This window comes from Centropristis striata, chromosome 4, assembly GCF_030273125.1.
Source record: "Centropristis striata isolate RG_2023a ecotype Rhode Island chromosome 4, C.striata_1.0, whole genome shotgun sequence".
In the NCBI taxonomy this organism is placed as follows: Eukaryota; Metazoa; Chordata; class Actinopteri; order Perciformes; family Serranidae; genus Centropristis; species Centropristis striata.
Window position 1 is genome coordinate 27,563,033 of NC_081520.1, and position 26,418 is coordinate 27,589,450.

Consider the following 26,418-nt stretch of genomic DNA (forward strand, 5'->3'; position numbering starts at 1 on the left):
AAAATATGTGTAGAAATGTCACAAACTACAACAAAAATGTTACTTGGTATCCCCAAACACTAAGGTTTTCTAATAAAGGATTACAAACTATAATTGTTCTGCTCATTTATTCTGTAATTTTCTGAGACAGAGCAGAAATCCTCCTCAGTTGCTCTTGTTGAGGTTTTTAGGGACTTGTGATGGTGTGTCTGCACCAAACGGAAAGCTACGGTGGCCCTGAGAGCTCACAGCACTGCAGCTACAGAAAACACATGCAAATATACAAAACACAAGCAAATTGAGAAAACATCTTTATCAAGTTGACAACACAAGTGCAGCATTTAGAAAACTCGCTTCAAAGACCACAACACAACACGATCAGAAAAGGCACTGCAAATAGACCAGAACACAACAGAAGTGCTTCCAGAAGACACTTAAAAGAGATGCACACACGCTTGTGATATTATCACGTTATTTCAAGATAATGATAATTTCAATGTTACAATGATCATGGCGTGGTAACGTTAGCGGCCGATCGACAGCATGCTAGCATTAATGGGCTAGCAAGACCAAGACCAACTCGGTGCCGTTGAAAGAGACCAACTGAAACGTTTATCATTCATTTATTTGATTTGCTTGAATGCAATGTGATTGATACGGGCTAGTGGGCCAACGGTAGCAGGGTAACGCTATATATCACGTTATAACATGAAAATATCATTATCATGAAATAACACAATTTCACCTTACAACATTATAACGTTATAACGTGAAATGATTATTAATTAAATAATTATCTCACACAAAGTCCATGCACACAAATACATCATTAGCATTGTTCATGTATTCAACTCAAGTGAGAAGTTGGTGATTATCGAAAAAACAACGGCAAATCTACATATTGCCACTGCACGAGATCAGTGACCTGCACCATGGCAGAAGGGTCCCTCAACACACGCTCCTTCTAAACTCCAATGTTGATCATTTTTATTCAGAGCTATTAGAGCAGCCAGTGCGTAATGCTGCCAAAACTTAACTTGTTGTCCCAATTAAACATCACATATGGGATCAAATATGCACCACACCTGACTTATTCTGAAAGGATTTCCAAATCACGTTTTTTCTCCGGGGAGAGGGATCTGTGCATCATGGATCCTATGCACCTGCAGCGTTAACATCTCCATGTTAAACCAAAGGGGAAACAATCGGCGATCGGGACTTTGACACAGTGATAAAAGGCAGGTTATCTGTGAAACATGTATGCGCTCCATAATCAGAATCACAAGTACTTTATTGATCCCCGGCGGTAAATTCGGTATATATGTATATAAAAATAGTTGAAATAGCAAAATATATAGACTTAAGAAAACATACAATCTTTAAAAACACACAGACTTCAACATATTATCATTGCACAAGTAACTAGCAGTAGGCAGATGAAATCTAAAATATGATGATAGATCAACAATGAAATAATCTGTCCCCTCATATTTAGAACGGGTTATTGATGGTGGAAAACAGCATTTTTTCTTCATTGTCCGAAACTGTAAATACAATGCCAGTTGTGTGTAGTATGAGTTTAGATATGAAACACGTTTTAAATAGAGCATAAAAGACAGTAGTTTCTGCCAAACAAAAGTTTGCGGTGCCACCGCACATTCTCACGGCAAGTTCACTTTTCATACATGTGGCGTGTGCGGGAAAAACAGCGTATGCAATGTTTTTGTGCGTACGCAGCGTTGATACATGAGGCCCCAGGAGTTTATTGGTCCGCTACTCTGCTGACAGCATCACTGATTTCCTTCCTATTCAATTTTTATGCTGCCAAACAAAACTAGTTTGTTGTGTTGCAGCTGTTGGATGTCAGCATTTCACTTTCTGCCTCTGAGAGATTCCTCTTCTTTTGGAATTAAAACTGACTTTAAAACATTTTTCACCTCCTGGCTGCAACCAGAAAACAGTGAAAAATGTAATTCTGTCTTCCAAATGTAAAATATTCACCAAACTTGTTTGAGTTTATAAGTACTTTTATTTCATAAACCTCCGTCGCTGTGTATTTCTGTCAAATGTGTATTGCTGTCAAATGTGTATTTTGCTCCTGTTGTTTTTTGTAACGGTGCACTTTGCTAATAAAGCTGACTTAAAAAATAGAAAAGGAAAAAAATGCTCTTTTGGCTGTAAACTCTCAAGGTGAGCCATCTGAAACGGGTATTTATTATATATATATATATATATATATATATATATATATATATATATATATATATATATAATAGTTTGGAAACACCTTCTCATTCAATGCGTTTCCTTTATTTTCATGACTATTTACATTGTAGATTCATCAAAACTATTAATGAACACATGTGAAATCATGTACTGAACAAAAAAGTGTTAAATAACTGAGAACATGTCTTATATTCTAGTAAGCAAAGGGTGGTTACTTTGAGGAATCTAAAATACAAGACATGTTTTCAGTTATTTCACACTTTTTTGTGTTCATTCATAGTTTTGATGCCTTCAGTGAGAATCTACAATAAAAATAGTCATGAAAATAAAGGAAACGCATTGAATGAGAAGGTGTGTCCAAACTTTTGGCCTGTACTATGTATATGTATATATATATATATATATATAAGGGTGAAATGGTGTCAGCAGAGAGAGGAAGCTGTCATGCAGGATGGAACGCGGCCAAACACAGAGTGAAATATCCTCCAGCAGCTTGTTGTTGGTGAACCTCGTCAGGTGATTTATCCGCTCTGTAACAGTAGGGTTACATTCATCTCTCAGCCTTCAGTCCTCAACCGGAGTGACCATCAATCTCTAGAACTTTTCACTTTAATCAGCCATTTGAAACTCCTATCAGGGCTGGAAATGTTTCCTGGCACTTTAGAAAAAGAGCCATAAATCAGCGTCTGAGGAGCCGGTGGAGCTGCTGAGAGGACTGGAGGTGCTGATGGTTTTATTCTGAGTCAGTAAGCAGGTCAGGGTTTGAGAAGCACTCGTTGTTCCTCGTCTGTTGGTTGATGAGCATCAGACGTGTCACGGCCAGGTGGGAGCGGCTTCCCTTTGTCTATTTTTCCCTCCAATTCTGAGCCACACCTGTCTCTCACCTGGCAATCACCTGGCTCACTGTTAGAAGCCTGGTCGGACTGTGAATCTACACTCTACACTCAATCTACTGTCTCTGCTCCTGGGTTCTGTGCATTAACAAGACGTGACAAGATGATATAAAACTCAAAATTTAGGTTTACAGCAACAAGTTTCCCAGAATATGATTATAGGAATTACAGGAATTTATTCAATTCAATTCAACTTTATTTATAGAGCGCATTTCATGCACAAGGCAGACTCAATGTGCTTCACAATGTATATACATAATTACAATTAAAAAAACAAAACAAAACAACAGAAAACAAACAGACAAAAACAAACAAACAATTAGAAAAAATCAGTTACAAATTAATTGAAGAGTGCAGGTAGACAAGCTATGCCATATTCACCACATACACACTTACTTACTCGTACATGTGCCCCCACTCCCACAACCACACGCACACACTTCAACCGAATGCTGTCGGAAAAAGATAGGTTTTTAATCTGTTTTTAAAAATGGCTACTGATGTGGCATGTTTAACTGTGTCAGGCAGGGTGTTCCACTTTCGCGGGGCATAAACACTAAAAGCTGCTTCTCCTTCTTTGGATCTGGTGTGAGGGATGAGTAAGTTGCCGCTGCCTGTTGACCGAAGTGTTCTTGCTGGGGTGTAAGTGATGAGCATATCTGTGATGTACTGAGGTGCAAGGCCTTGTAGTGCTTTTTTATTCCTTACACTAAATTTTTCAGAGAAAATGATATCAAACATTAATTTAATACACCTCAAACTATTGTCTAAGTCTGAGTGGATCCTCATCACTTGGACGTCAGAGTGGTCCACTTGTGACTAGATCACCCAAGATTCTCATTAATACCAGTTCTGAACAGTGAACAGGGCTGAAGCAGACTGCGGCTCACCAATCTGCTACAAATAACACAACTTTTTGTAACACAACTTTCAAATTACATTCAATACAGGCGCCAAAATCCAGTCTAGCAGCATCAGGACATGGTAAACTAAAAAATGTTGCAAATTGCATATCACCGTAGTAGACACTTTTAATTACTGTAAAATCAGGAACAGTGCTAAACTTTTTGCTAGTATTTACATTTAACACATTTAGTACAATAGAAAACTCACTCACTAATTTTTATGGTGAAGTTCTGGCAACCACAGCTAACAGTATTTTACTATTTTATCAATTAAATAGTTTTTTCTTCAAGTGTAACTGGGGATTTCCACCGGACGCGTTACTGCAGCAGCACGTCCCCACAGCGTTTTTGCTGCGTCTTGTCAATTCACACCGGACGCGTTACTGCAGCAGCACGTCAGTTTAGCGAGCCGGCCGTATACACGCGAGATAACGAGATCACGCGATAATCCTGACCATACGGGAGACCGCAAGCTCCCGTGATAAACTTTAAACTCTATTTATACAGTCTATGGATAAACTGTGTGTATAAAGTAAACAACAACAACAAAAACCAACTTACTTTGCTTCTCTGAGGTGAAAGATATGTTGATCTGACCATCTATCCTTATAAAAACAATATATTATGTCATAAATGATTGTATGATGTTCCACTTCAACAATTAGTCTCTTGTCTTCCGTGTCGCCGATCCTCTGAGACCCTTTGATTGATTGATTGCCGATCTGGTGCCCCGGTCATAACATAACGTTGATGTGAAGTAGTTTTAGGCTGCATGAACTGCGTATTGTGTTTTATTTTGAAAGGGGCGGAAGTGTTTTACGCTGAATCTGAGTCGGACTTCCTTTCTGGTGCGATCTGCTCTGTTGAGATTCACGCGAGTTGGCAGCGTCTCGCGGAGAAATAGAAGTCCTACCTAATGCTCGCGTAGAGACGATGACGCGACGCTGCAGTAACGTTACGCTACGCGCCCGGTGGAAATGCTCTCATTGATTAGAGTGTTACCTATTTGCAACGTCATACGCGACGCTGACGTTACGCTGCAGTAACGTGCCCGGTGGAAATCAGGCTTAAGGTTCAATTTGGCACAAATTCAACAGAATTTCACACTTCTCCAAGGTTAGGGTCAATCAGTTCCTGGTTAGGCTCTAAAAGATAGTTTAAAGAGGAAATAAATGATGTAAATGCTGGAAATGAAGTAGTTAGGAGGACGACGTGACTACTGTAAGTGACATACTTCAGTAAAAACCTGATGCAGGAAGTTAAGAGATGTTTGAATCACATGCTGCACTTTAGTAAAACATGGACACCAACGCTGCTCTGCTGCTCTCTTTTGTTGGTCTTTTTTCATTTAACTTGGACATTTTTACATCTCTTTTGGTCATTTTACGTCTTTTCTTTGTCATTTTATGTCTTTTTGGTCATTTTGTGTCTTTTTTGGTCAGTTTACATCATATTTTGGTAATTTTACTTTTATTTGTTTTGTTCAATTTACGTCTCTTTTTGGTCATTTTACGTCTTTTTTTGGTCGTTTCGTGTGTTTTTAAAAGGACGACGTGACGACTCGAAAAATGTGATGCAGGAAGTTAAGTGAAGTTTTAATCACATGATTTACTTTGGTTTTCGTGGGCTTGTTAACATTATTTCCAGCGGGTGGTAGAGAAGGTGGCTGCCTGCTGACCCTGCCTCTCCCTGGCAGAAGCTCTCTCTCTCTGTCCCTCGTTCCGTCTCTGTAAGGTTCCTACCAACAAGGAGGCGGAATAAAGGTGCAATGTTCCCGCCTGGAACGGGTCGTGTTAAAGGACTAACAGATGAGGAGGAGGTGGTGGACATCTCATCGCTGATGACTCTCATTTCCATCAATGAAGGCAGGAAAGTGTCAGCAGAGCACCGGCACAACAAACGAGCCCAGCAGGCTCCAGCCCCAGACCGCTGCTCCGCTAACAGGCCACTCAACCTCCATTCACAGCCACCCAGAGATGGAAATGACCTGAAAGAGCCACCGTCCATGACAAAGGGCAGGCTGGGGGAGATGACTATGAATATTAAAATCATGAGTTGTTTTTGGTGAGGAAGTAATCTTATCTTTCTCATCATGTGGAACTACAACATAAAGAGGAAGCTCTCACAGAAATACCAACTGACAACAAACAGACTCAGCTCACAGTTATGTGGACTACTCAACAACTACCTTAACCAGAACTATCAGCATGATATGGAGATTTGAAGCTTCTTGCTACTCAAATTTACAAGCAAACTTTTTGTTTGTAAATGTAAATGTCTTGTCTTTAGTTATTTAAGTTATTTCAGGTGTCCACAGTTCCAGAAGTCAAAGCCCCAAAAGACAGTTGGGTTGCATCATGAAACTGCAGGTTAACTTGTTTCGACACTTTGTTCCATCGCTACTGACCCTCTACTGCGACCGGCTTTCTTGGATGTTTTTGATCCAGGGTCATACGGCAGCGGCGAAAATAGAATTCCAATCGCTTTATATGGGTATCTTAATGGGAGTTGGAGAACTCAGACATTACGCGGACTAACATGTTTACATGCTCTTCAGTTGTCCAGTTATAGTCAGATTAAGGCGATAATTTGTTTTTTTCAAGCGTCATGTAAACGTTCTGAGTGTGGACAGTTTCAATGAGTCTGAGCAGATGTTTGGTCTGATTAAGGTTTAACAGCGTCTAAAAGATGCAGCTTTGTGCAAACTCAAACTATATTCTATAATATTATTATTATCCTGGTCATGTCAGTTCTATGATGTGTTCCAGTTGCAACAAAGTTAAGTGGTTTTCTGTCCAACTGACGAGCCTCATATGCAGCTCCAGAACCATCCGGTCACCACCAAATGTTTAGCTGTGCAGGGCTGCAGTGTGAAACAGTCTGACTGTGAGTGCAGCGCGGCGTCCTTGTCTCGGCCTCAGAGGACAGTTAGATCAGCTCGAGAGTGTTCAGGGACAAGGGGACATATGGAGGAGCTGCTGGACAATGGAGCTCTTGTCATGCTGGCCTCAACAAAGAGGCCAAGACAGGCTCAGACAGCATGCTGGGCCCTGTGTGTGTGTGTGTGTGTGTGTGTGTGTGTGTGTGTGTGTGACTGAGTTATACAGTAACCTATATTACACAATGTAAATAAGTTTCAGTAGCATCAATATTTGATGTTGACAAGTTTTTAGACCTCTACCTCATCAGTGTGGATTTTGAAAAACTGATGTATATATGTGTTGAAGATTAAAAAAATGTGGTGGATCTGTCATTGCTGCATGAAAACTTGTTGTTGTGTTATATGGAGAAAAAATATATTTTTTATGTTCAAGGAAAATGTTAAAAGGAAAGTCAAAGTCTTAATAGATGAAAAATGTTTGGATGTTTTTGTTAGTTCAAGAAAAACAAACTCTGAGCAACAAAAGACCTGATGTATCAAATATGATACAAATCAGAATTCATATATGCAAATTGATATTTAATTGTTTTATTAGTATTTGTCAGCAGGTTCAATATACACTCCAATTTAAAAAAAATAGAATTTTCTGCCAATTATTTCATGATTCAGGCTTTACAGGGATAAAACAAAAGGCTGGCTTCCTAAATTAAGTCAGCACACTGTGGAACATGGGAATAAATCTGCCTGGCTGCACTGTTCACATCGTGTGTTTGTGTTGTTGTCACAATGACCGACAGATATTACATCTCATGAAACCAGAAACATAAAATGAACAGCTCTGTCACTGTGTGTGTGATGCCGCTCCACCCTCGGCTCCACCCAAACAACACAAACCACCCAAACAGTGACGAAGCATGTGACATGATGTACAAATTTCACATGATGAGAGGATTTATCTGAGTGTATTTTAACATGTTTTTACTCTCAGCTGAAACTAATGAAAAACTTTTGTTTCCTACAGTTTTGCACAAGGAATTAAAAATAACTTTTGTGTTTGAGTCTGCATATGAGGAGTAATGCACCTCTGCTTTGGCTTTTCAGTGCAAGCAAACATTTATTTAGTTATGTCATCAAATAACTAATCAGTTACTCATACACATGCGTCAGGGTTCTTCTTTTTTGGCCACAAAAGGAACAGGGAAATACAGCAGTGGTGGAAGAAGTAGACAGATCCTTTACTTAGGTAAAAGTACTAATACCGGGGCGTCCCGGTGGCTCACACTGGTAGAGCGTGTACGAATCTTGTTCGAATCCGGCCTGAGGTCCCTTTGCCGCATGTCCTCCCCTCTGTCTCCCCTTTCTATCTATCACTTTCAATAAAGCATGAAAAATGCCCAAAAAAATAATCTTTAAAAAAAAAAAGTACCAATACCACACTGTGAAATTACTCCACTACAAGTAAAAGTCCTGCATTCAAAACTTACTGAGGTAAAAGTACAAAAGTATCAGCATCAAAATGTACTTCAAGTATCAAAAGTAAAAGTACTCGTTATGCAGAATGGACGCACTCTGATTGTTTTATATATTTTAAATATATTATTAGATTACTCGTATTGATGCATTTATGGAAGCAGGGTTTTACTGTTGTCCTGGTAGGGCTCATTTTAACTTCTTAGTATGCTTTCATGTGGTTTAATTTATAAACATAAACAGTCACTTTCAATGTGTCATGGTTTTATGTTAAATTTTGACCCGAATGTAATGGGTCGAATGAATTGAATGTAAATGTAATATAACTTAAGTTCTCAACTAAATGTAGTGGAGTAAAAAGTACAATATCTGCCTCTAAAGTGTAGTTGATAATAAAGTTACAAATATGGAAGTTATTATGTCATTATGGATCATGAGGCTCTGCAGTGACTATAGTCTCTCTTTGGGGTCATTTTTTTGCAACACAAAGTCAACTAACAAGTTATTTTTGTCACTATGTTACAGTGTTACATCACAAGTTACTCTTTGTGACTACTGGAAGTGACATAGTTCAGTAAAAACCTGATGCAGGAAGTTAAGAGATGTTTGAATCACATGCTGCACTTTGGTCAAACATGGACACCAACACTGCTCTTCTGGGAAACAGTTAATGTTTTATTCTGTGGTTTTGTTGGTCTTTTTTTCATTTAACTTGAACATTTTTACAACTCTTTTAGTAATTTTGTCATTTTACATATGTCTTTTTGGTCATTTCACATCTTTTTTTTGGGTCATTTTACCTCTTTTTTGGTAATTTAGCATCTTTTTTGGCCAGTTTACGTCCTTTTTATGGTAACTTCAGTTATTTTTATGGTCATTTTACTTCTTTTTTGATAATTTTATGTCTGTATTGGTCATTTTATGTTTTTTTTGGTAATTTTACATCTTTTTTTGGTAATTTTACATCTTTTTGTCATTTGATGTCAATTTTGGGTAATTTTACGTTTTTTTGTCATTTTATGGGCTTTTTTGGTCATTTACATCGTTTTGGTCATTTAAGTCTTTTTGGTTATTTTGCATTTTTTTTGTCATTTTGTGTCTTTTTTGGTCATTGGTCACACACACACACACACACACACACACACACACACCACAGCCACAGACAGTTTTACTGGTTATGTAAGAGCAGATTCAGTTGCTGTGTCACTCAACCACACCACAACACACACACACACACACACACACACAGAGAAAGAGAGAGAGGTAACTGATTTGTTTCCATGAGGAACAGTGGGAGAACACACAGTGAAGGAGTGATGGACGTGTGGTGTTTGTGTGTGTGTGTGTGTGTGTGTGTGTGTGCGCGCGCGTGCGTGTGTGTGTGTATGTGTGTGTGTGTGTGTGTGTCGTATGTAGGGAAGTAAAAAATAAAAGAAACAAAAAAGGAAAGAAAGAAAAGAGAGAGACATAACGACAGAGGGTCTGTTACCAAACCAGCCGACCACACAGGGAGGAAACCACACGCTGTTACAGTTATTTAACCCTGAACACACACACACACACACACACACCACCACTAACCGATCAGTGAGGCGTTGTGATAAGAAAAGTCTGTTGTGTGTTTTACAGTTTGTCTTGAACTGTTGCTCAGGTCACATGTTCACGTCGGCTCATTAACTTATATCTGCATCAGATACATTTTTCGAAATGTTTTCTTAAATGTTGTAAACATGTCAAAAACAGCGCTGTGATAACTATTATTAACATAATCATCAGTGAGTCTTGAGCTGCTGAGATATAAATGAATGACATCATGATTTCATGACTGAGAAGTCGTCTTACAGAATGCAAAGTGAGTGATTTCAGACATAGTCAGTGTGTTTACATTCACATTTTAATTGGCCCCCTTTCTGTTAACCTATTACGTCATAATAAACAAGTGGAGAAAGGCAGGAAACCGGCATTTTGGAACAACAAGATGTATGGTGATTTTCAGGGGCAGACAGGAACGCTGGATGCTGTTGGAGGGCTACAACAGAGCCTGTCTTCAGTTTGACACTTTGTGCCGTCGCTACTGACCCTCTACTGCAACCGGCTTTCTTGGATGTTTTTGATCCAGGGTCATACGGCAGCGCGGGGGGTGGAGCATGCGTTGTCTTGTCATTTTTGCTGGCGAAAGTAGAATTCCAATCGCTTTATATGGGTATCTTAATGGGAATTGGAGAACTCAGACATTAGTCGGACTAACCTGTTTACATGCACTTCAGTTGTCCAGTTATAGTCAGATTAAGGCAATAATTTGTTTTTTTCAAGCGTCATGTAAACGTTCTGAGTGTGGACAGTTTCAATGAGTCTGAGCCTCAGCAAGCAATACACTGTGAGCTCTCTGGAGAGGAGAGGGCAGTCATTGACAAAAAACAGAATCAGAATCAGCTTTATAGGCCAATAATGTGTGCAAGATGCAAGGAGTCTGATTCCAGTTTTACTCAGGCACTTAAATAGAAAAAAGACAAACAGTTAAACACAGAATAAACTGAGAATGTTAAAGAACAAGTGCACAAATAACAGTGTACATATATGCAGTGGTGCAGAAAGTATTCAGATCCCTTACTGCAGTAAAAGTACCAAAGTATAAAAATGTACTTAAAGTATCAGAAGTAAAAGTACCCTTTTTGCAGAATGGACACACTCAGATTTTTTTTATATATTCCAAATTTATTATTAGATTATTGTTATTGATGCATTTATGTAAGCAGTGTTTTCATTTTCTCAAGACAGGGCTCATTATAACTACTTAATATACTGTTATGAGTTTAAATTAAAAAAATAAGGTAAATCTTTTTTAATGTATCATGTTTTTTATTTTAACTCTCAACCTGAAAAGTAACTAAAAATGTCAGCTAAATATAGTGGAGTAAAAAGTACAATATTTGCTTCAAAATGTAGTGGAGTAAAAGTATAAAGCTACATTACATGAAAGTACCTCAGTACAGTACCTAGTTACATTACACTACTGCATATATACATAATGTTTTCTAACATTAACAGCATTCAGCACTCAAGAAAAACAACATTTTCTTGTGATTTTATCACTTGGCACACTGACACTACCCGACCTCCTCATTATCATCATCAGCTGACAGAACGGCTGCTTCACTGTCACAACAAACAAACAAGGTGAGAAGACTGAACACATTAATAGCAGGTCCTGTTCAGCGTCCAACACAGCACATTCACAGTCCTCCATAAATAATATCAGTCATGTGTTCAGTCGTCTCCAGGTGGACTCTGAGGAGGAGTCAGTGCTTATCTAAAGGTGCTGAGGCCTCTGTGAGACTGTCAGTGTGACACCAGGTCCGATTTCCACAGTATCCTGCAGGTTCTGCAGAACATCCTCCAGCTCAACAGGATGAACTGCAACTTTAAGAGGAAGCACTCACAGGAGAACCAACTCACAATACAACGACAACAAACAGACCCCAGTCAGAGTTCTGTGGACTACATTAGCAGATTTCTGCTCACACCCAACACACTGGATATCCTGAAACCAGAACTGTCTGCATGGGTAGACACCACTTTCCAACTGCTGCAAAACTGTCTGAATTGCCAGAGTTTTGTTCAGATTCACGATCGTTTGCGGCGTCTTGTCAAGTCATTTCAGGTGTCCACAGTTCCACAAGTCAAAGCCCCAAAAGACAGTTTGGTTGCATCATGAAACTGCAGTTTAACTAAAAGATGAAGCTTTGTGCAAACTCAAACGAATGTTCTCTGTTCAGCTCTGCTGCTCTGATTTCCGCGGGTTCTCCAGAACATCCTGCAGCTCAGTATGACGGACCGTCTCCAGTCTGCTGCTCCTGGAAACTCACAGAGTCAACACAAACACAAACACAGTTTCTCATTCTGATCTTTACTCGTTCGTCTTTTTCAAACGTGGTGGAGACATAAAGCTCTGTCTGTTCTCGATACTCTAACAGGACACGTCTTAAAGTTGGTATCACTGTTTGTGGAACAGATACATGAACCTCTCTGTGTCTGTCCTCCTGCTCACTGAGGACCTCCTCCCTGTCCTCCATTAGCATGTTAACACAACTAGAAGCTTTGAAAGGATTAAAACATCACGCTGACCCACAGGCCATGACTCGTCCTGATCTCTGAGAGTGTGAAATATAAACTTTAGTTTACATACAGCAGAGTCACACCTTCACTTATTCTCAGTTATTGTCTCCTGCTGACTTGTGCAATAGGTAGTGGTATATTTAGCTATTTCTACCATTTATATTTATATGTAAATGTCTTTATTCTTGTAGAATAACTGGAGCGAAGCTGAATTTCCCTCCAGGGATTAAAAAGTATTTATGATTCTGATGCATTAAATCACAGACACATTGTCAATATTGTTTTACTTTATCAGTCATTTCACTTTTCCAGGTAACCTGCATTTATAATATTTCAACCAGTGACATCATTGTTGTGCCCCCAAGGCCTCTGTGGCTCCTTTCACAGACCTCTGGGTGTGGTTCACCCCGGACACATCGTCACTGTGAAACATTCACACCTGCAGGCTGCTGGGAGTTTCCAATCCACTGACAATATGTGGAAGACATGAAGAGTCCACACAGAAATAACTGATGGATTCTCACCCATTCCTCCATTGTTTCTGTGTTTGGTTTTTAAATTAAAAAGGACTGTTTGTTTTGATAGTTAGACAACCATCAGATGACTGGAAGCCCTGAGAGGCAGGTTGTTTTTATTCAATTTTTATTTATTTATTTATTGGAACAATATTTGGCCAATGTCAAATTTGGAACAACAATAAATTCTTCTTAATATTCTAGATTGGCTGTTATTAAAGCCCATGTTTTGGAATTCAACTTCATCAAGCAGAAACTGAAAAAAATAAATAAAAATTAGAGTAAGTTTCCTGCAGAAACATTGAATGCATCTAGTGAGTATTTGCAGTTTGTGACTCAGGAGAAAGTTAGCTGATGGTTTTGTCTCGTTATCAGCTCGTCAGACATCAAAACATAAGCAGCTGATGACTTGCGACCACTCGTACAAATACACAGATAAAAGTCCTGCCTTCAACTTTATACTCCATCAAAATGCAAACACTTAAAGTAGAAAAATAGAAGCTCCACTATACAGGACTGAAATTATTGATATTTTAATGTTTCAACATGTGGATTTCTTGTGAATAAACAGAATTGTATCAGTATCTAAAAGGTATGACCGCCAGGTTTGTTTGTGCTGAATATATTTTGTATTTTTTTTTTTTCAAGATTATTTTTTTGGCATTTTTGCTTTATAGAAAGTGATAGACAGAAAGGGGGAGACAGAGGGGAGGACACGCGGCAAAGGGACACCAGGCCGGACTCGAACCCGGGTCTGCCTCAACACGCGATCCACCAGCGTGAGCCACCGGGACGCCCCTATATTTTGTATTTTTTATCTGAACATGCAAAGTAACGGGAAAACAAATATACTTTAGTAAACGGTATTATATTTTCCTCTGTGCTATAATGGAGTAGAAGTATAAAATGTTTACTTTAAGTACAGTACTTGAGTTGTGTACTTACATATCCGTTCAGTCCCAGCTAGGCAAGAATATTTGGCTTTTTTACTTTTATTCTTTTATTTCCTTTTAACTTACTCTTACTCTGTTTTTAGATTGAGTTTGTATTACTATGTCATTGTTTTTGTTTATTACTATATTTGAGTATGATTTTGATTGTATTTTAATTATTAATTTAATTTATTTTAATAACTATACAGCACTTTGGTCAACTGAGGTTGTTTTTAAATGTGCTCTGTACATAAACTTTGACTTGACTTGACTTGACTTGACTTGACTTGACTTGACGTATACTGCAGTTAAAATACTTTTTCTCGTTCTTAAATATTGATGAGTTGTGATTTCATGAACAGTTGGAAATAGTGAATCCTCATGACAACTTTTTATTCAGTTTAAGTGGAGAAAACAGAAATTATCTAATTGAAATGATATTTCGGGCCTTTTTAATATCAGAAACAGTCATATAATGAAGTTCAGCTTCTGATGGTAAATGATGTGTTAAAGTCTGAGTCAGTTTGCAGGATTCTTCTCTAACCAGCAGCTGCATGAAGCTCAGTGTGGAATGAGAAATGATCTCTTTGTCAGATATATTTTTAAACACTTGAACCTGCATGCTGTGTGTGCACTAATGACGGTGCATGTGTTGGTATTTGCATCGATCCAAACAAAGTGAGAAAGAAGAAGAAGAATGCATCTTTAAGGATTGTTAATGAATGGGTAGAAAAGTAGCTTCATTGAGCCCCCCCCACCCCCCACCCCCACACCCCCTCCATTCCCTGTGCCCACCCTGCCCCCCAGCGCCCCAGCACAATGCAGGCCCCCATCCCCCCAACACACACACATTGACACACATTAGCACACACACACACACCCTGCCCTGCCCCCTGAGGAACACAGGCAGGGGGCGGGGGGTTTCCCAACTATTTAAGCAGATTCCAACAGATGGTCGAGGAACTTTCCTCTGAGGGTCACGTTGCTGCTCCTAACGGACCTGACTGCTTCTCCCTCCCTGAGAAACGTCCTTCAGCTACGGGGAACTGCAGTCTCTCTCCCCAGACCACCTGAACTACATTCAGAGGGCCAGACTGAAGCTGTGCGCACACCACGCCATCTGTCCTCCTCACTCTGGAAACTTTGTGTCCTCGCTGCAGGATCAGACGTCCAGCTCTTCACTCAGCAGCACGGAGGACTGAACCATGCCCTCTGACTTTCTGACACCTTTCCTGGAACTGGATGAAGAGTTCTTCAAGGTAAGAGACAATCTGAACACTTTATCTAGCAGCATAATGACTCTTTTATTACTGCATTCACACTATCTCTGCATGTGTCTGTATTTAATGTCTATGTATGTGTGTATTTAATGTTTATAATGTGTGAGTGGCCTCATTAATGCTGCACAATTTAATGTCAGTGTTTGGTGGAAACTGCAGTTTTTAGTTTTGTTAGAACAAGTTTTTTTTTTTATCCAAAAGTATTATATATGTCACAAAAAGTGTAAATCTGTTTAGCTTGGCTTTCATAAGTGTTTAATTTAGTGTATTTTATTAAAAAATGTTATATATATCTGTATCTATGAGTGAAAATGGAGAAGGAGTCCATACTGCAGATTGAACGTAGTAACTTGAGTAAATGTTGCTGCAGCTGCAGCTCTCGCTCCACTGCTCCAGGAATGCAGAAAGCTCACGTCTATTCTTCTCCTCCCTCCTTTTGTGTGACAGAATTTCCGTGGCCTGGAGGCGACAGATGGCTCGCAGCCGCAACAGCAACAGAGTCAGAGAGTCCTGGGCTTCCAGCGCCGCCACTCTCTGTGCCCCGTCACCCTCCCCAACTCCAAGTTCAACAGCAGCTCCGAGGGGACGGAGCCGACCGGCTGGGGGCTGAGCGCCGCCTCCACCCAGCAGTGGAGCCGGGACAGCCAGCTGCCCCGCTCCTCGCTCAGCCACATTCCCTTCAGAGTGGACCGCTCCATCAGCATGATCGAGGGCAACCTGGGCTTGGACGGCCGAGAGGACAAAACGTCCAGCCTGTCCCCCAAAGTGCTGCTTCCGCCGCCTGGCTTCTGCCTGAGTGCCACCTCTCTGTCCTCCATCACCTCCCCTTGCTCCCCCAGACCCCCGGCCCCCTCGCCGCACATCTCCACCCGGTACAAGACTGAACTCTGCCGCACCTTCGAGGAGAGCGGCACCTGCAAGTACGGCGCCAAGTGCCAGTTCGCCCACGGCATGGACGAGCTGCGCGGCCTCAGCCGGCACCCCAAGTACAAGACGGAGCCGTGCCGTACCTTTCACACCATCGGCTTCTGCCCATACGGCGCCCGCTGCCACTTCATACACAACGCTGAGGAGCTCCTCGCCGCCAACGGTGGCGCCCCCCCGCAGAAACCCAAGATGAGGCCTCCTCTGCTGCGCCACAGTCTGAGCTTCGCAGGCTTCTCCTCCTCTCCACAGACCTTCCAGCCTGTGGAGGAGTCCCAACCATCCTCCCTCTTCACCCGGGCCTCCTCCGTGTCCCCTCCTCCGTCCTCCACAGGCAGCCCAGAGCTCCTGTCCCCTCTTTTCCCTGAGCCCGGGACGCTGAAGCATTGTCCCTACCCCTTCTCCGGCATCACCGACCTGGCAGGGGACGGCGGGGACTCGTCTCTACGATTCTACGCTGTGACAGACTCCGTCAGCTCCGCCCGGTCCACGTTCCCCTCCAAAGGTCCAAACTTCCCGTACCACCACCTCCCCCAGCAGCTGCCCGTCCCCCAGAGTGGCCTCTCCGGCCTGCAGCGCTGCTCCTCAGCTGACTCCCTCTCTGAGGAGGGCTACACCTCCTCCTGCTCCCTCAGCTCTTCCTCCAGTGGCACAGAGTCCCCGAGCTTCGAGGGCCGGCGCCTGCCCATCTTCAGCCGGCTGTCAGTCACAGACGAGTAAAGACGGTTTTACTGTGGGGCCGACTTTAATCAGAGAGAGATGCTCTAATGGTTGAACTCTGTTTGACGAGACATTAAGAAGATAAAAGTCACGAGCGTTCTGACATTAGTCGTCGTTCTCCCTGAGTCGGCCAGTAAACGTACCTAACTTTGTGCATATTGCATTTCTCATCCAAGCAGCTGTAGCGCTGCTCAGTGTTCGTCCAGTTTTAGCTGACTCCTCTTTTGTTTGATTGTTATGATTTGATGCCATTGTTACTGCTGTATACTGTTGTATACCCATTTGTAGAGAATACTTGGAGGGTGCTTCACTTGTGTGAGAGCTTCCTGCTCCCTGGTTCAACATGTTCAGACTTATCCTGCTGTATGACTGCTGTGCTATCCATTGTTTTTTAGTATAGCGATGTTTTTCTTCTTGTTTTACTCATGCAAAGCGGCCTGCAGCACGTCTCCGCTAATATTCAGGCTCTCCAACTGTATGAAACATTAATAACTGTACGCTGACTGGGTCGTCAGTCAGTCGTCTGGCTGTGGACACTTGATTGTAAACTGCCTTAGCAACAAAATAGCACCAGTGTAGGCACCCACTGACTCTAGTTACCAAAGCTGTTGTTAGAGTTCCTTTAACTTCCTCTAGCCTCTAACCACCACAGCTACCATCCTCTAGACTTATTTATTGCTTTTTCTATAAGTTTGCTTGTGGGTTTTTTTATATAAAACCAGAGAAATTATGCTTTACTTATGCATTCATAATGGCCACCTGCTCTGTGTACGCTATCCAGTAGCTTTAAGGAGGCTCGAGGAGAGGAGAGGAGAGGAGAGGAGGAGGAAACATTTTGGCATTCTTTATGTATGTTGCCTTATTGAACAGAAATCAGGACTCTCTGAGAAGACGTTTTAATGTGATCACAGTGAGTTGGCTCTCCTCTCCACCGAGCCTCACACCTCTGCAGTAACAACTGATGTTTCTCATTGTTAAGTGCTGTTATCTGATACAAAGCAAGCAGTGGTGAAACACACACACTGTAAACTCCTTTATCCCCCCCCCCCCCCCCCCCCCCCCCTGTGGTGTAAACAGACAGGTGGAAGGTGACCTTTGTTTATAGCTGATTTATCTCAGAGTTGCCTCGATGACAATGTGTTTGTAGGTCGATCTGTAGCACGCTCGCTCACTCTCTGCCGGCAGGTGAAATCACGTGAGTTGTTATTGTTTGTTGTCGTAGTGATGCGGCTCGACCTGCCCGGGAGCCCACAGATGCTCCTCGCCGCTTCCTGTGAGCTCGGCCCGGCGACGAGACGTTTTTTTGTAACTCTTGTTAACTTAAAGTATTTTATTTATTTTGTTTTTCAAAGCGAAACCTATATTGTTGTGTTTGATGTTTTGTTGTTTTTACATAATTTAAGTGCATTTATTGTTCACATTCCATGGGTTATGTTGATATCCTAGCTCTTTATCTTAATATATTTGTCCCCTTTTATTTCAAAATAAAAGTCTTTGGAAAAAAAAATCAGTTTTGGGGCCTGTCTCGTATCTCATCACACAAATCTAAAAGATTTGATTAAACTGATATTTAGATATGTGACACTATTTGGATCATTTGAGATCTTGAGAAGCTTAGAAATAATAAAACACACTTTCAAGCAGTTTAATTTAAAACTTACATTCAGCTTTTTGTGAGGGTTTCTGTCTCTGGTCGTGTCCTGCTGAAGCTTTACAGTCACTCTCATCTTCACAAAACACTTTCCTCACCTCTTACATATTTTACTCAGTTTTCTTTGTAAGATCAGATCATGACTCGGAGTAAAATGATCAACTCAGATCGAGAAGGAGTGCAGCTAAAGGTGTTTAACAACCATAGTTATTATGTTTTTGTGTGTGGTTTGAATACATTTCTGTATAATTACATTTCCATTTTATTTTTCATTTGTCTTCTGGTTTGTATAACTTTTTATTCATGTTTGTGACATTACTGCAGAACCCATATGCTGGTAGCACTGGTTGTCCTGAAAAAAAAAAAGGGTATAGATATTACTTTCTTCTGCATCTAAGGGTTGAAGAAATACATGCATTTAACAACAAAAGAAAAACAGGAAAAAAATGGCTCAGATTCCAGAGGGTTAAAGGTTCTGCAGAGAGCAGAGGACTGAGGCCTAAACCTCTGGGAGAATATCTATAACATGAGGAGCAGCAGGGACAACAGAGGTTTCCCTGCTGAATTAAACTCCTGCACTTCTCAGTCTTTGGAGGTGCTCACTTTGCTTTTATATCTGCATTAAATGGCCTTGAAATTGTGTTTCCAGGGTATGATGTGAGCCAGATTCCTTCAGAGTGCTGCAAAGCTTCAGAGATGTTTGTGCAGAAGCATTAATGTTCATTTTGGCCAAGTGTTCCCACGAGCATCACTTTAAAATTCTGCAGCGCAGCTCACAGGCCCTTTATGATCATCGTCTGTGTCTCAGTGACACACAAAAGGAACAAAGATTAACTCTTTCTCTCCTGGCCCGGCCCTCCCCTTCGAGGCCGTGTTTATGTGTGTTGTGTGGGAAGAGGAGTGAGTTTTGTTGCAACTCGTCTGAACGGACCAATTTAGAGTGAGTGACACTGAGGAGAATGTTTGGGCAACAGATGCTCGAACAAAGACTCTGCAGCACACAATGGGCCACAGAGATACTTGTGACTGATTTCATCTATTCACACAAAGTGGAGCAGAAGTTGACGTCCTCCCCTCTGTGTGTGTGTGTGTGTGTGTGTGTGTGTGTGATTTAATACATTGCTGCGCAGTTAAATCTGTAACAATCAGGTCTTTAATCTGCAAAGTAACTACAGCTGCCAGAAGAACACAGAAGGGTTGGATCGTAACATTTACATGACGATTAATGTTTTTTGGGAAACTTTGGCTGACTTTTACTCAACTATATTGGAGTCCAAATTACTTTAGAGCATCATTCTGAAGTCAGCTGATTCATTTTATGTCCTTTTTTTCTGTGTGTAGATGAGACAAATCCCAGATAAATGATTTAAGATAAGCTCCAACATCACAGTTCTTTAATCTTTCAGGTGAAAGTGCAATAAAACCAACCAGAGTCAGAAGCCAAACTTCAACGCACCAGTTCAACAAAGATATTATACATGTAGAAAGAGATATTTCCATCAGCACAGTGTATGAGCACGGCAACCTAGTGGAGTGGTTATTTTACTGTGTCAAACCAGCCCCTCTGCAAACATTTAATAAGATGGTCGTCCTTATTGTATTTACAGACAGTTTTATATTCATTGTAGGATAATCTTTTAGCTTTATATGCTAGAAGATTTGTGTTTTACTCACTTATCTCCATTAACATTTGCTGTATTATTTCTGTAATTGTATTGGAGTTGACTAGTTTCTTTACTTTGACTTGAAGTTATTCTGCCAGTGGAGGAATATAATGAAGTAAAAATACTAAATAAAACAACCAAATCCACGTCATTAATATTTAATGTTCCTGTTAAAAGTGTGAGCTCAGCTTAGAAACACAATCATGGCAATCTCTTATATGAACGTCTAGTTCTTTGTGTTTCAATCAAAAGTAATATATATGAGAAAAACATGTTGAATATGAGAACAGAAAAGTTTTTCTAAACATTATCATGTATGTGTGTGAACTTCCAGAGCACAGGGAGGAGAGGCCCTGTGTGTGTGTGTGTGTGTGTGTGTGTGTGTGTGTGTGTGTGTGTGTGTGTGTGTGTGTGTGTGTGTGTGTGTGTGTGTGTGTGGCATTCAGCTGTGGGCAGGCTGAGGAGGATTTCCCTCTGGTGAATGAATAACAGCAGAGTGAAGCAGGAGCAGACTCCCACAACCCCCACGGCTACTTACCATTCAATACCCACGGTGGTGGTGGTGTGTGTGTGTGTGTGTGTGTGTGTGTGTGTGTGTGTGTGTGTGTGTGTGTGTGTGAGTAAGACCTTAAAAAGGCCAAGGGCCATCCCTGTGCAGCACCTCGACCCCTCCCTCCCCTCCTGGCCATGCAGGCCTTTTGTGTGTCCCTGCTTTCCCTTTTCAGAGGAACATCTGTATGCTAATGCTGCTCAATGGGAATGGACTCGAATCGTCCTGGGAGAGAGGGTGAGGGGTGGCTTCCCTGTGTGTGTATGTGTGTGTGTGGGGATGACTGGTGAATGAAGTGATTTGGAAGAATTCAGCAGCAGGAAGGGTTTGTGCCGGGCTTAAAGAGAAAGAGGCTCGGAGAGAAAAAGAATTATTGATTAACGGGAAGCTCAGGAGGGGACGGATAGGAGAGGAGTTGTGTGAATAAGTGTGTGTGTGTGTGTGTGTGTGTGTGTCGGTGTCGGTGTGTGTGTGTGTGTGTGTGCGTGTGTGAGGGAGAGAGTGTGTGTTTCATCAAATACTCCACAAATAAAACAGTGTGTTGAAGTTGAAATCAGTGTGTTTCCTTTCCAGGGTGAAGCCACAATATTAACAGTGCAGATGTGACTTTAAAGGAAACACTTTAACCAAATTATGCTGTCATATATAAAATATATATAAATCTATAAGTCCTGCAGCTCTATGGAATCATCACAATCATAGCGAGAAGTAGAAACAACTTAAACATTTCTTTGTGCAGAAAAATAATGGTATAAATCATTAAAAAAAAAAGTTGAATTTCTCTGATAGATTATGTTTTAGAAATTGAAATAAAATAGAATCTATATACACAACAATTTTCCAGCAAGTGTCAGAAATGGTTCAAAGTGTAGAATATATGGCGTAAACATTTTCCAGCCTCTCCTGTCCACTCCCCTCTGCTCTGTGTAAACAGATTTGTTGAGTTTTAATTAGTGTGGCCACTAGAGGGCGCCATAAACAACACACGTTAACATAGCAGCCTGTTGAAATGATAATTACCAGCCAGCAGGTGGAGCCGGCTCCTCCTCATCCCTATTTCTGGGATAATAAACGCTGTTAAAAGTTGATAAACGCTTAGAGGTCTGACACGAGCAGCATCACCAAACATAAGTCAAACTTCAAACACAATATCGGGAAATGAACAACGCCACTCCTGTTTGGACCCTCATCGTTTCACCACTTTAACGTAGACAAGTCATTCACAGTTTAAACTCGTCAGCAGATGTGGGATTTTATTGGGTTAAATGCAGTGGTGAAATGTAACTCAGTACATTTACTCAGGTACTGTACTTAAGTACAATTTTGTGGTACTTGTACTTTACTTGAGTATTTCCACATTTGTTACTTTATACTTCTTACTCCACTACATTTATCTGACAGCTTTAGTTACTTTGCAGGTGAAGATATAACATAAACATCAATTTAAAGTGAATATGCATGTTTATAAATTAAACCACATAAAAGTATATTAAATAGTTAAAATGAGCCCTACCAGGCCAACAGTAAAAACCCTGCCTACATACAGTAAATGCATCAATACAAATAATCCAATAATATATTTAAAATATATAAAACAATCTGAGTGGGTCCATTCTGAGAACTTTTACTTTTAATACTGTAAGTACATTTTGATGCTGATGCTTTTGTACTTGTACTTCAGTAATTTTTGAATGCAGGACTTTTACCATAGTGGAGTAAAATCACAGTGTGGTATTAGTCCTTTTACTGCAGTAAAGGATCTGAATACTTCTTCCACCACTGGTCAGATGGGAATTTGATGCTGTTTTTCAAACCGTTTTTAGGAGTTATTGTGCGAGTGTATGAGACAGCTGTTGTCATTTCTCATAAATAAATTCAGGTCAAAACGCTGGAAAATTCATGCTGGTCACAAACATCTGACTTTGGAATCAAACTCACTTACAGTTTTGGTTCTGTGAGACGAAAAGTAGCACAAAGTCCAAGAAAACTGTCTTGATGAAGTCCATGTTAAATGAAAGTATTGTAATCTTCTTAAAATCCAGATCAACCCATTCGACAGGAACTTTTCTTAATTTCAAAATAAAAGTCTTTGAAAAATCAGTTTTGGCCCTGTCTCATATCTCTTCACGCTTTTCTGTCACACAAAGTCTAAATGATTTGATTAAACTGATGTTTAGATATTTGATTATATTTGGGTCATTTGAGATCTCAAGTAAGTTAGAAATACATTTTAAAAAACACATTTACAAGCACTTGAATTTAAAACTGACATGCAGCTGGTTCTGAGGGTTTCTGTCTCTAGTCACTCTCATCTCCACAAATCACTTTCCTCACCTTTTACATTTCTACTCAGTTTTCTTTGCGAGATCAGACCATGACCAAACCGTTTTCAGGATTTATAGTGGGAGTGTGGGACAGCTGTTGTCACTTCTCATAGATAAATTTAGGTCAAAACGCTGGAAAATTCATGCTGGTAACAAACATCTGACTTTGGAATCAAACTAACTTACAGTTTTGGTTCTGTGAGACTAAAAGTAGTACAAAGTCCAAAAAAAACTGCCTTGTTGAAGTCTGTGTTAAATGAAACGAGACATCAGAGCCGTAACAGTTTTCTTATCTTCTTAAAATCCAGATCAACACATTCGACAAAACTTTTTCTTAATTTCTTCAATCATAAATAGAGGAAGAGTCTCATTAGATTTTTTCCTCTCAACCTTTCACCTGCCTTGTAGTTGTTGGAGGTTCTTTAGGAGTAAAATATCTCCATATGGTCCTGGTCTCCTTCCTGCTCCCCACAGGATGAACCCTTCACATTCAGTTCGAGCTCCACATGTTCAGGCTCCGGTAATAACAGTCAGTACGTTAACATGACACAAAAACTAATTATTGCCTTAATCTGACTATAACTAGACAACTAAAGTGCATGTAAACGTGTTAGTCCGACTAATGTTGGAGTTCTCCAACTCCGATTAAGACACCCAGATATTGCGATTGGAAATGGATTTTCGCCGACATGTATGACAGGACAACACATGCTCCACCCCACCACTCGTGCTGGCATAAGACCCTGGAACAAAAACGTCCAAGAAAGCCGGTCACATTAGCCGGTCGCAGTAGAGGGTCAGTAGCAATGGCACAAAGTGTCGAACCGAAGACAGACTCTGTTGCAGCCCTCCAACAGCATCCGGCGTTCTTGTCTGCCCCTCACAATCACCATCCATCTTGTTGTTCTCGAGGTTCTTGAGGTAAAATGCCAGTTTCCCGCCTTTGTTTATTATGACGTAATAGGTCAACAGAAAGGGGGCCGTATTAACCTGTTGAAACAACGCAGATCGCCACCTAATGTTGAGGAGGAAGACACGTTCCTGTCAGTTGTTTCATTTTCTCAGTTGCATGTAAGCTGGGACAAGGACAGAAGTCCTATAAGACGGCAAAATCGATTTTTAAGCATCTCAATTAAACTGTGCATGTAAACCCACTCAATGAAAATAGCCGACTGAAATTCAGTCAATGATTTATTTTTCTTTGTGTAAAAGACCAAAGAAGGAGAAGTTTAAAAGTTCGTTTGTCCTTTTCCAGCAGGAGAAACCTTCATTGTCATCGCTTTCTTCACTCGCACTTTAAAAATCCTGAAGAAGCCGTTCCGTATCTCTTTAGTCCGCATGCCGTAGATGACGGGGTTGACCGTGGCGGGGAAAAGGATGTACATGAGTCCCATGAAGGTGTTGGCATCTGTCGGTATGGAGATGTTGAGGTTGTGAGAGAGGAACGTGACGCTGCCCACCAGGTAGAAACACATCATGACCATCAGGTGAGTGCCGCAGGTGTGGAACGCCTTCCAGCGGTCCTCGCCGTCCGCCGCCCGCAGCACCACGCTCAAGATCTTCATGTAGGAGAAGAAGATGAGCGGGATGTCCACACCCACGAAGCAGATGATGACGGCCAGGCCTGCCGCGCTGTTCTTCTCCGTGCTGTCACATGCCAGGCTGACCAGCGCCATGTGGTCGCAGTAACCGTGCCGGATCGTGTTGGAGCCGCAGAACCACAGCGAGCCCGCCAAGCCGACCAGCGTGGCCATGATGGAGCAGCTGCGGACCAGAGTGAAGAGCAGCAGCTTCACAAACATGGAGGAGTTGACGATTTCGGCGTAGCGCAGCGGCCGGCAGATGGCCACATATCGGTCTAGCGCCATCGCCAGCAGCAGCGTCGACTCCAGCGAGGAGAGGAAGTGAGTGAAGAACATCTGAGTCAGGCAGCCGGCCAGCGAGATCTGGTCCCAGTCGAAGAGGAGGCCGAGCAGCATGTTGGGGATGATGGCGGTAACCACAAGGACATCCACCACGCAGAGCATGCAGACCAGCAGGAACATGGGGCTGTGCAAACTCTCCACTCTGCGGATCACGTACACCAGCACGCAGTTCCCCAGCAGCACCACCAGGTAGGAGACGGAGAACGGCAGCGCCAGCAGCCGCCGGTATTTCTGCAGCTCGGGGAAACCTCTGAACACGAAGCTGCTGTGGGAGAAGTTCCTGCCCGGCGACGCCTCCAACATGGCACCGGCTTCACCTGAGCAAAAAAAGTTTACTTCAGTTACACGTCTTCCTCTTTCCACCCAAAACTCTCAAACTAGCCCTGTGAGCCCTGGAGACCAAGGCTATAATGGTTTTGGATTTTTCATTAGTTTTACTTCTTACTCAACTACATTTATCTGCCAGCTTTAGTTACTTTACAGGTGAAGATTTAAGATAAAACACATCAATTTAATGTAAATATGTATGTTTAGAATTTAAACACCCAAAACTCTAAAACTAGCCCCGTGAGAGTCTGGAGACCAAATTTATAAGAGTTTTGGATTTTTCATTAATTTTAGTTTAAATTTCGTTGTGAATTTTTTTTTTTTCACATTCAGTTAGTTTTAATTCATTTTAAGAGTGAGTTTGCTAGTTTTAGTTAGGTTTTTATTAGTTTTGGTTTTTTGTAATGGGCTGTGTGTTGGGTGTGAGATCCAAAGAGGTCATAATACATTTTGTCTTTATTTCCTTTGGCTTATCTATCTCAGCCCCAATCAGGTTACTCATTCTTACAGCTCTGGGTGTTTTGAAATTTGGTTCGAGTATCGACATCCCAGTCTCAAAAAACGCTTTGGATAAAAGCGCTATATAAGTGCAGTCTAATTAAACCGATTCACTAATGTGTTCCTGTAGGTTCACTAACAGGCAGCTATAAATACATTTCATATTAACCAGAAAGGATTATGCAGTGTTGCCCCTATATGTATTCTGCTGCGAATTGAAGACTTTCACCTGAACACAGTGAAAACACAACATCCAAAGTTTACCGAGTGTTTTGCACCGGCGACACATTTGAGCAAGCTCACTAAGGATTACTATAATAACTGAACAGTTTATGCTACCGGAAACATTCCTGTGTTTTCTGATAGCTGAGAAGTTGCTCTGTACAGCCGATATGGTGTCATAATGGTAATAACCTTTCCTGGAAGCCCACAAAGCAGGAATACACACACTTAGCGATGGAGATATAGAAACACTGGATTATGTGTAAAAGAAGTTGACAAGACGAAAAACAAAAGACATTTTCACTGTAATTTTAGTTAGTTTTGTAACCACAATACAGTTTCAGTTAGTTTTTGTTTTTAAAAAAAAATATTTTCGCTAGTTTTTCAATTAACTATCATAACCTTGCTGGAGACCA

The 26,418-nt window shown here is 41.1% G+C and overlaps 2 protein-coding genes across 2 annotated transcripts; one reads left to right on the forward strand and one right to left on the reverse strand.

Moving 5' to 3' along the window:
* Nucleotides 1-14,794: 14,794 nt before the first annotated feature.
* sb:cb81 (mRNA decay activator protein ZFP36L1) lies at nt 14,795-16,841 on the forward strand. Its single transcript, XM_059331911.1, has 2 exons — nt 14,795-15,176; nt 15,645-16,841. The coding sequence occupies exons 1-2, from the start codon at nt 15,123-15,125 to the stop codon at nt 16,839-16,841; spliced, it is 1,251 nt and encodes a 416-aa protein (XP_059187894.1). The 5' UTR covers nt 14,795-15,122.
* A 7,418-nt stretch (nt 16,842-24,259) lies between these two features.
* Nucleotides 24,260-25,296, reverse strand: or55e1 (odorant receptor, family 55, subfamily E, member 1). The gene has a single exon (XM_059332115.1). It carries the CDS (start codon nt 25,256-25,258, stop codon nt 24,260-24,262), a length of 999 nt encoding a protein of 332 aa, XP_059188098.1. The 5' UTR covers nt 25,259-25,296.
* Between the last annotated feature and the right edge of the window lie 1,122 nt (nt 25,297-26,418).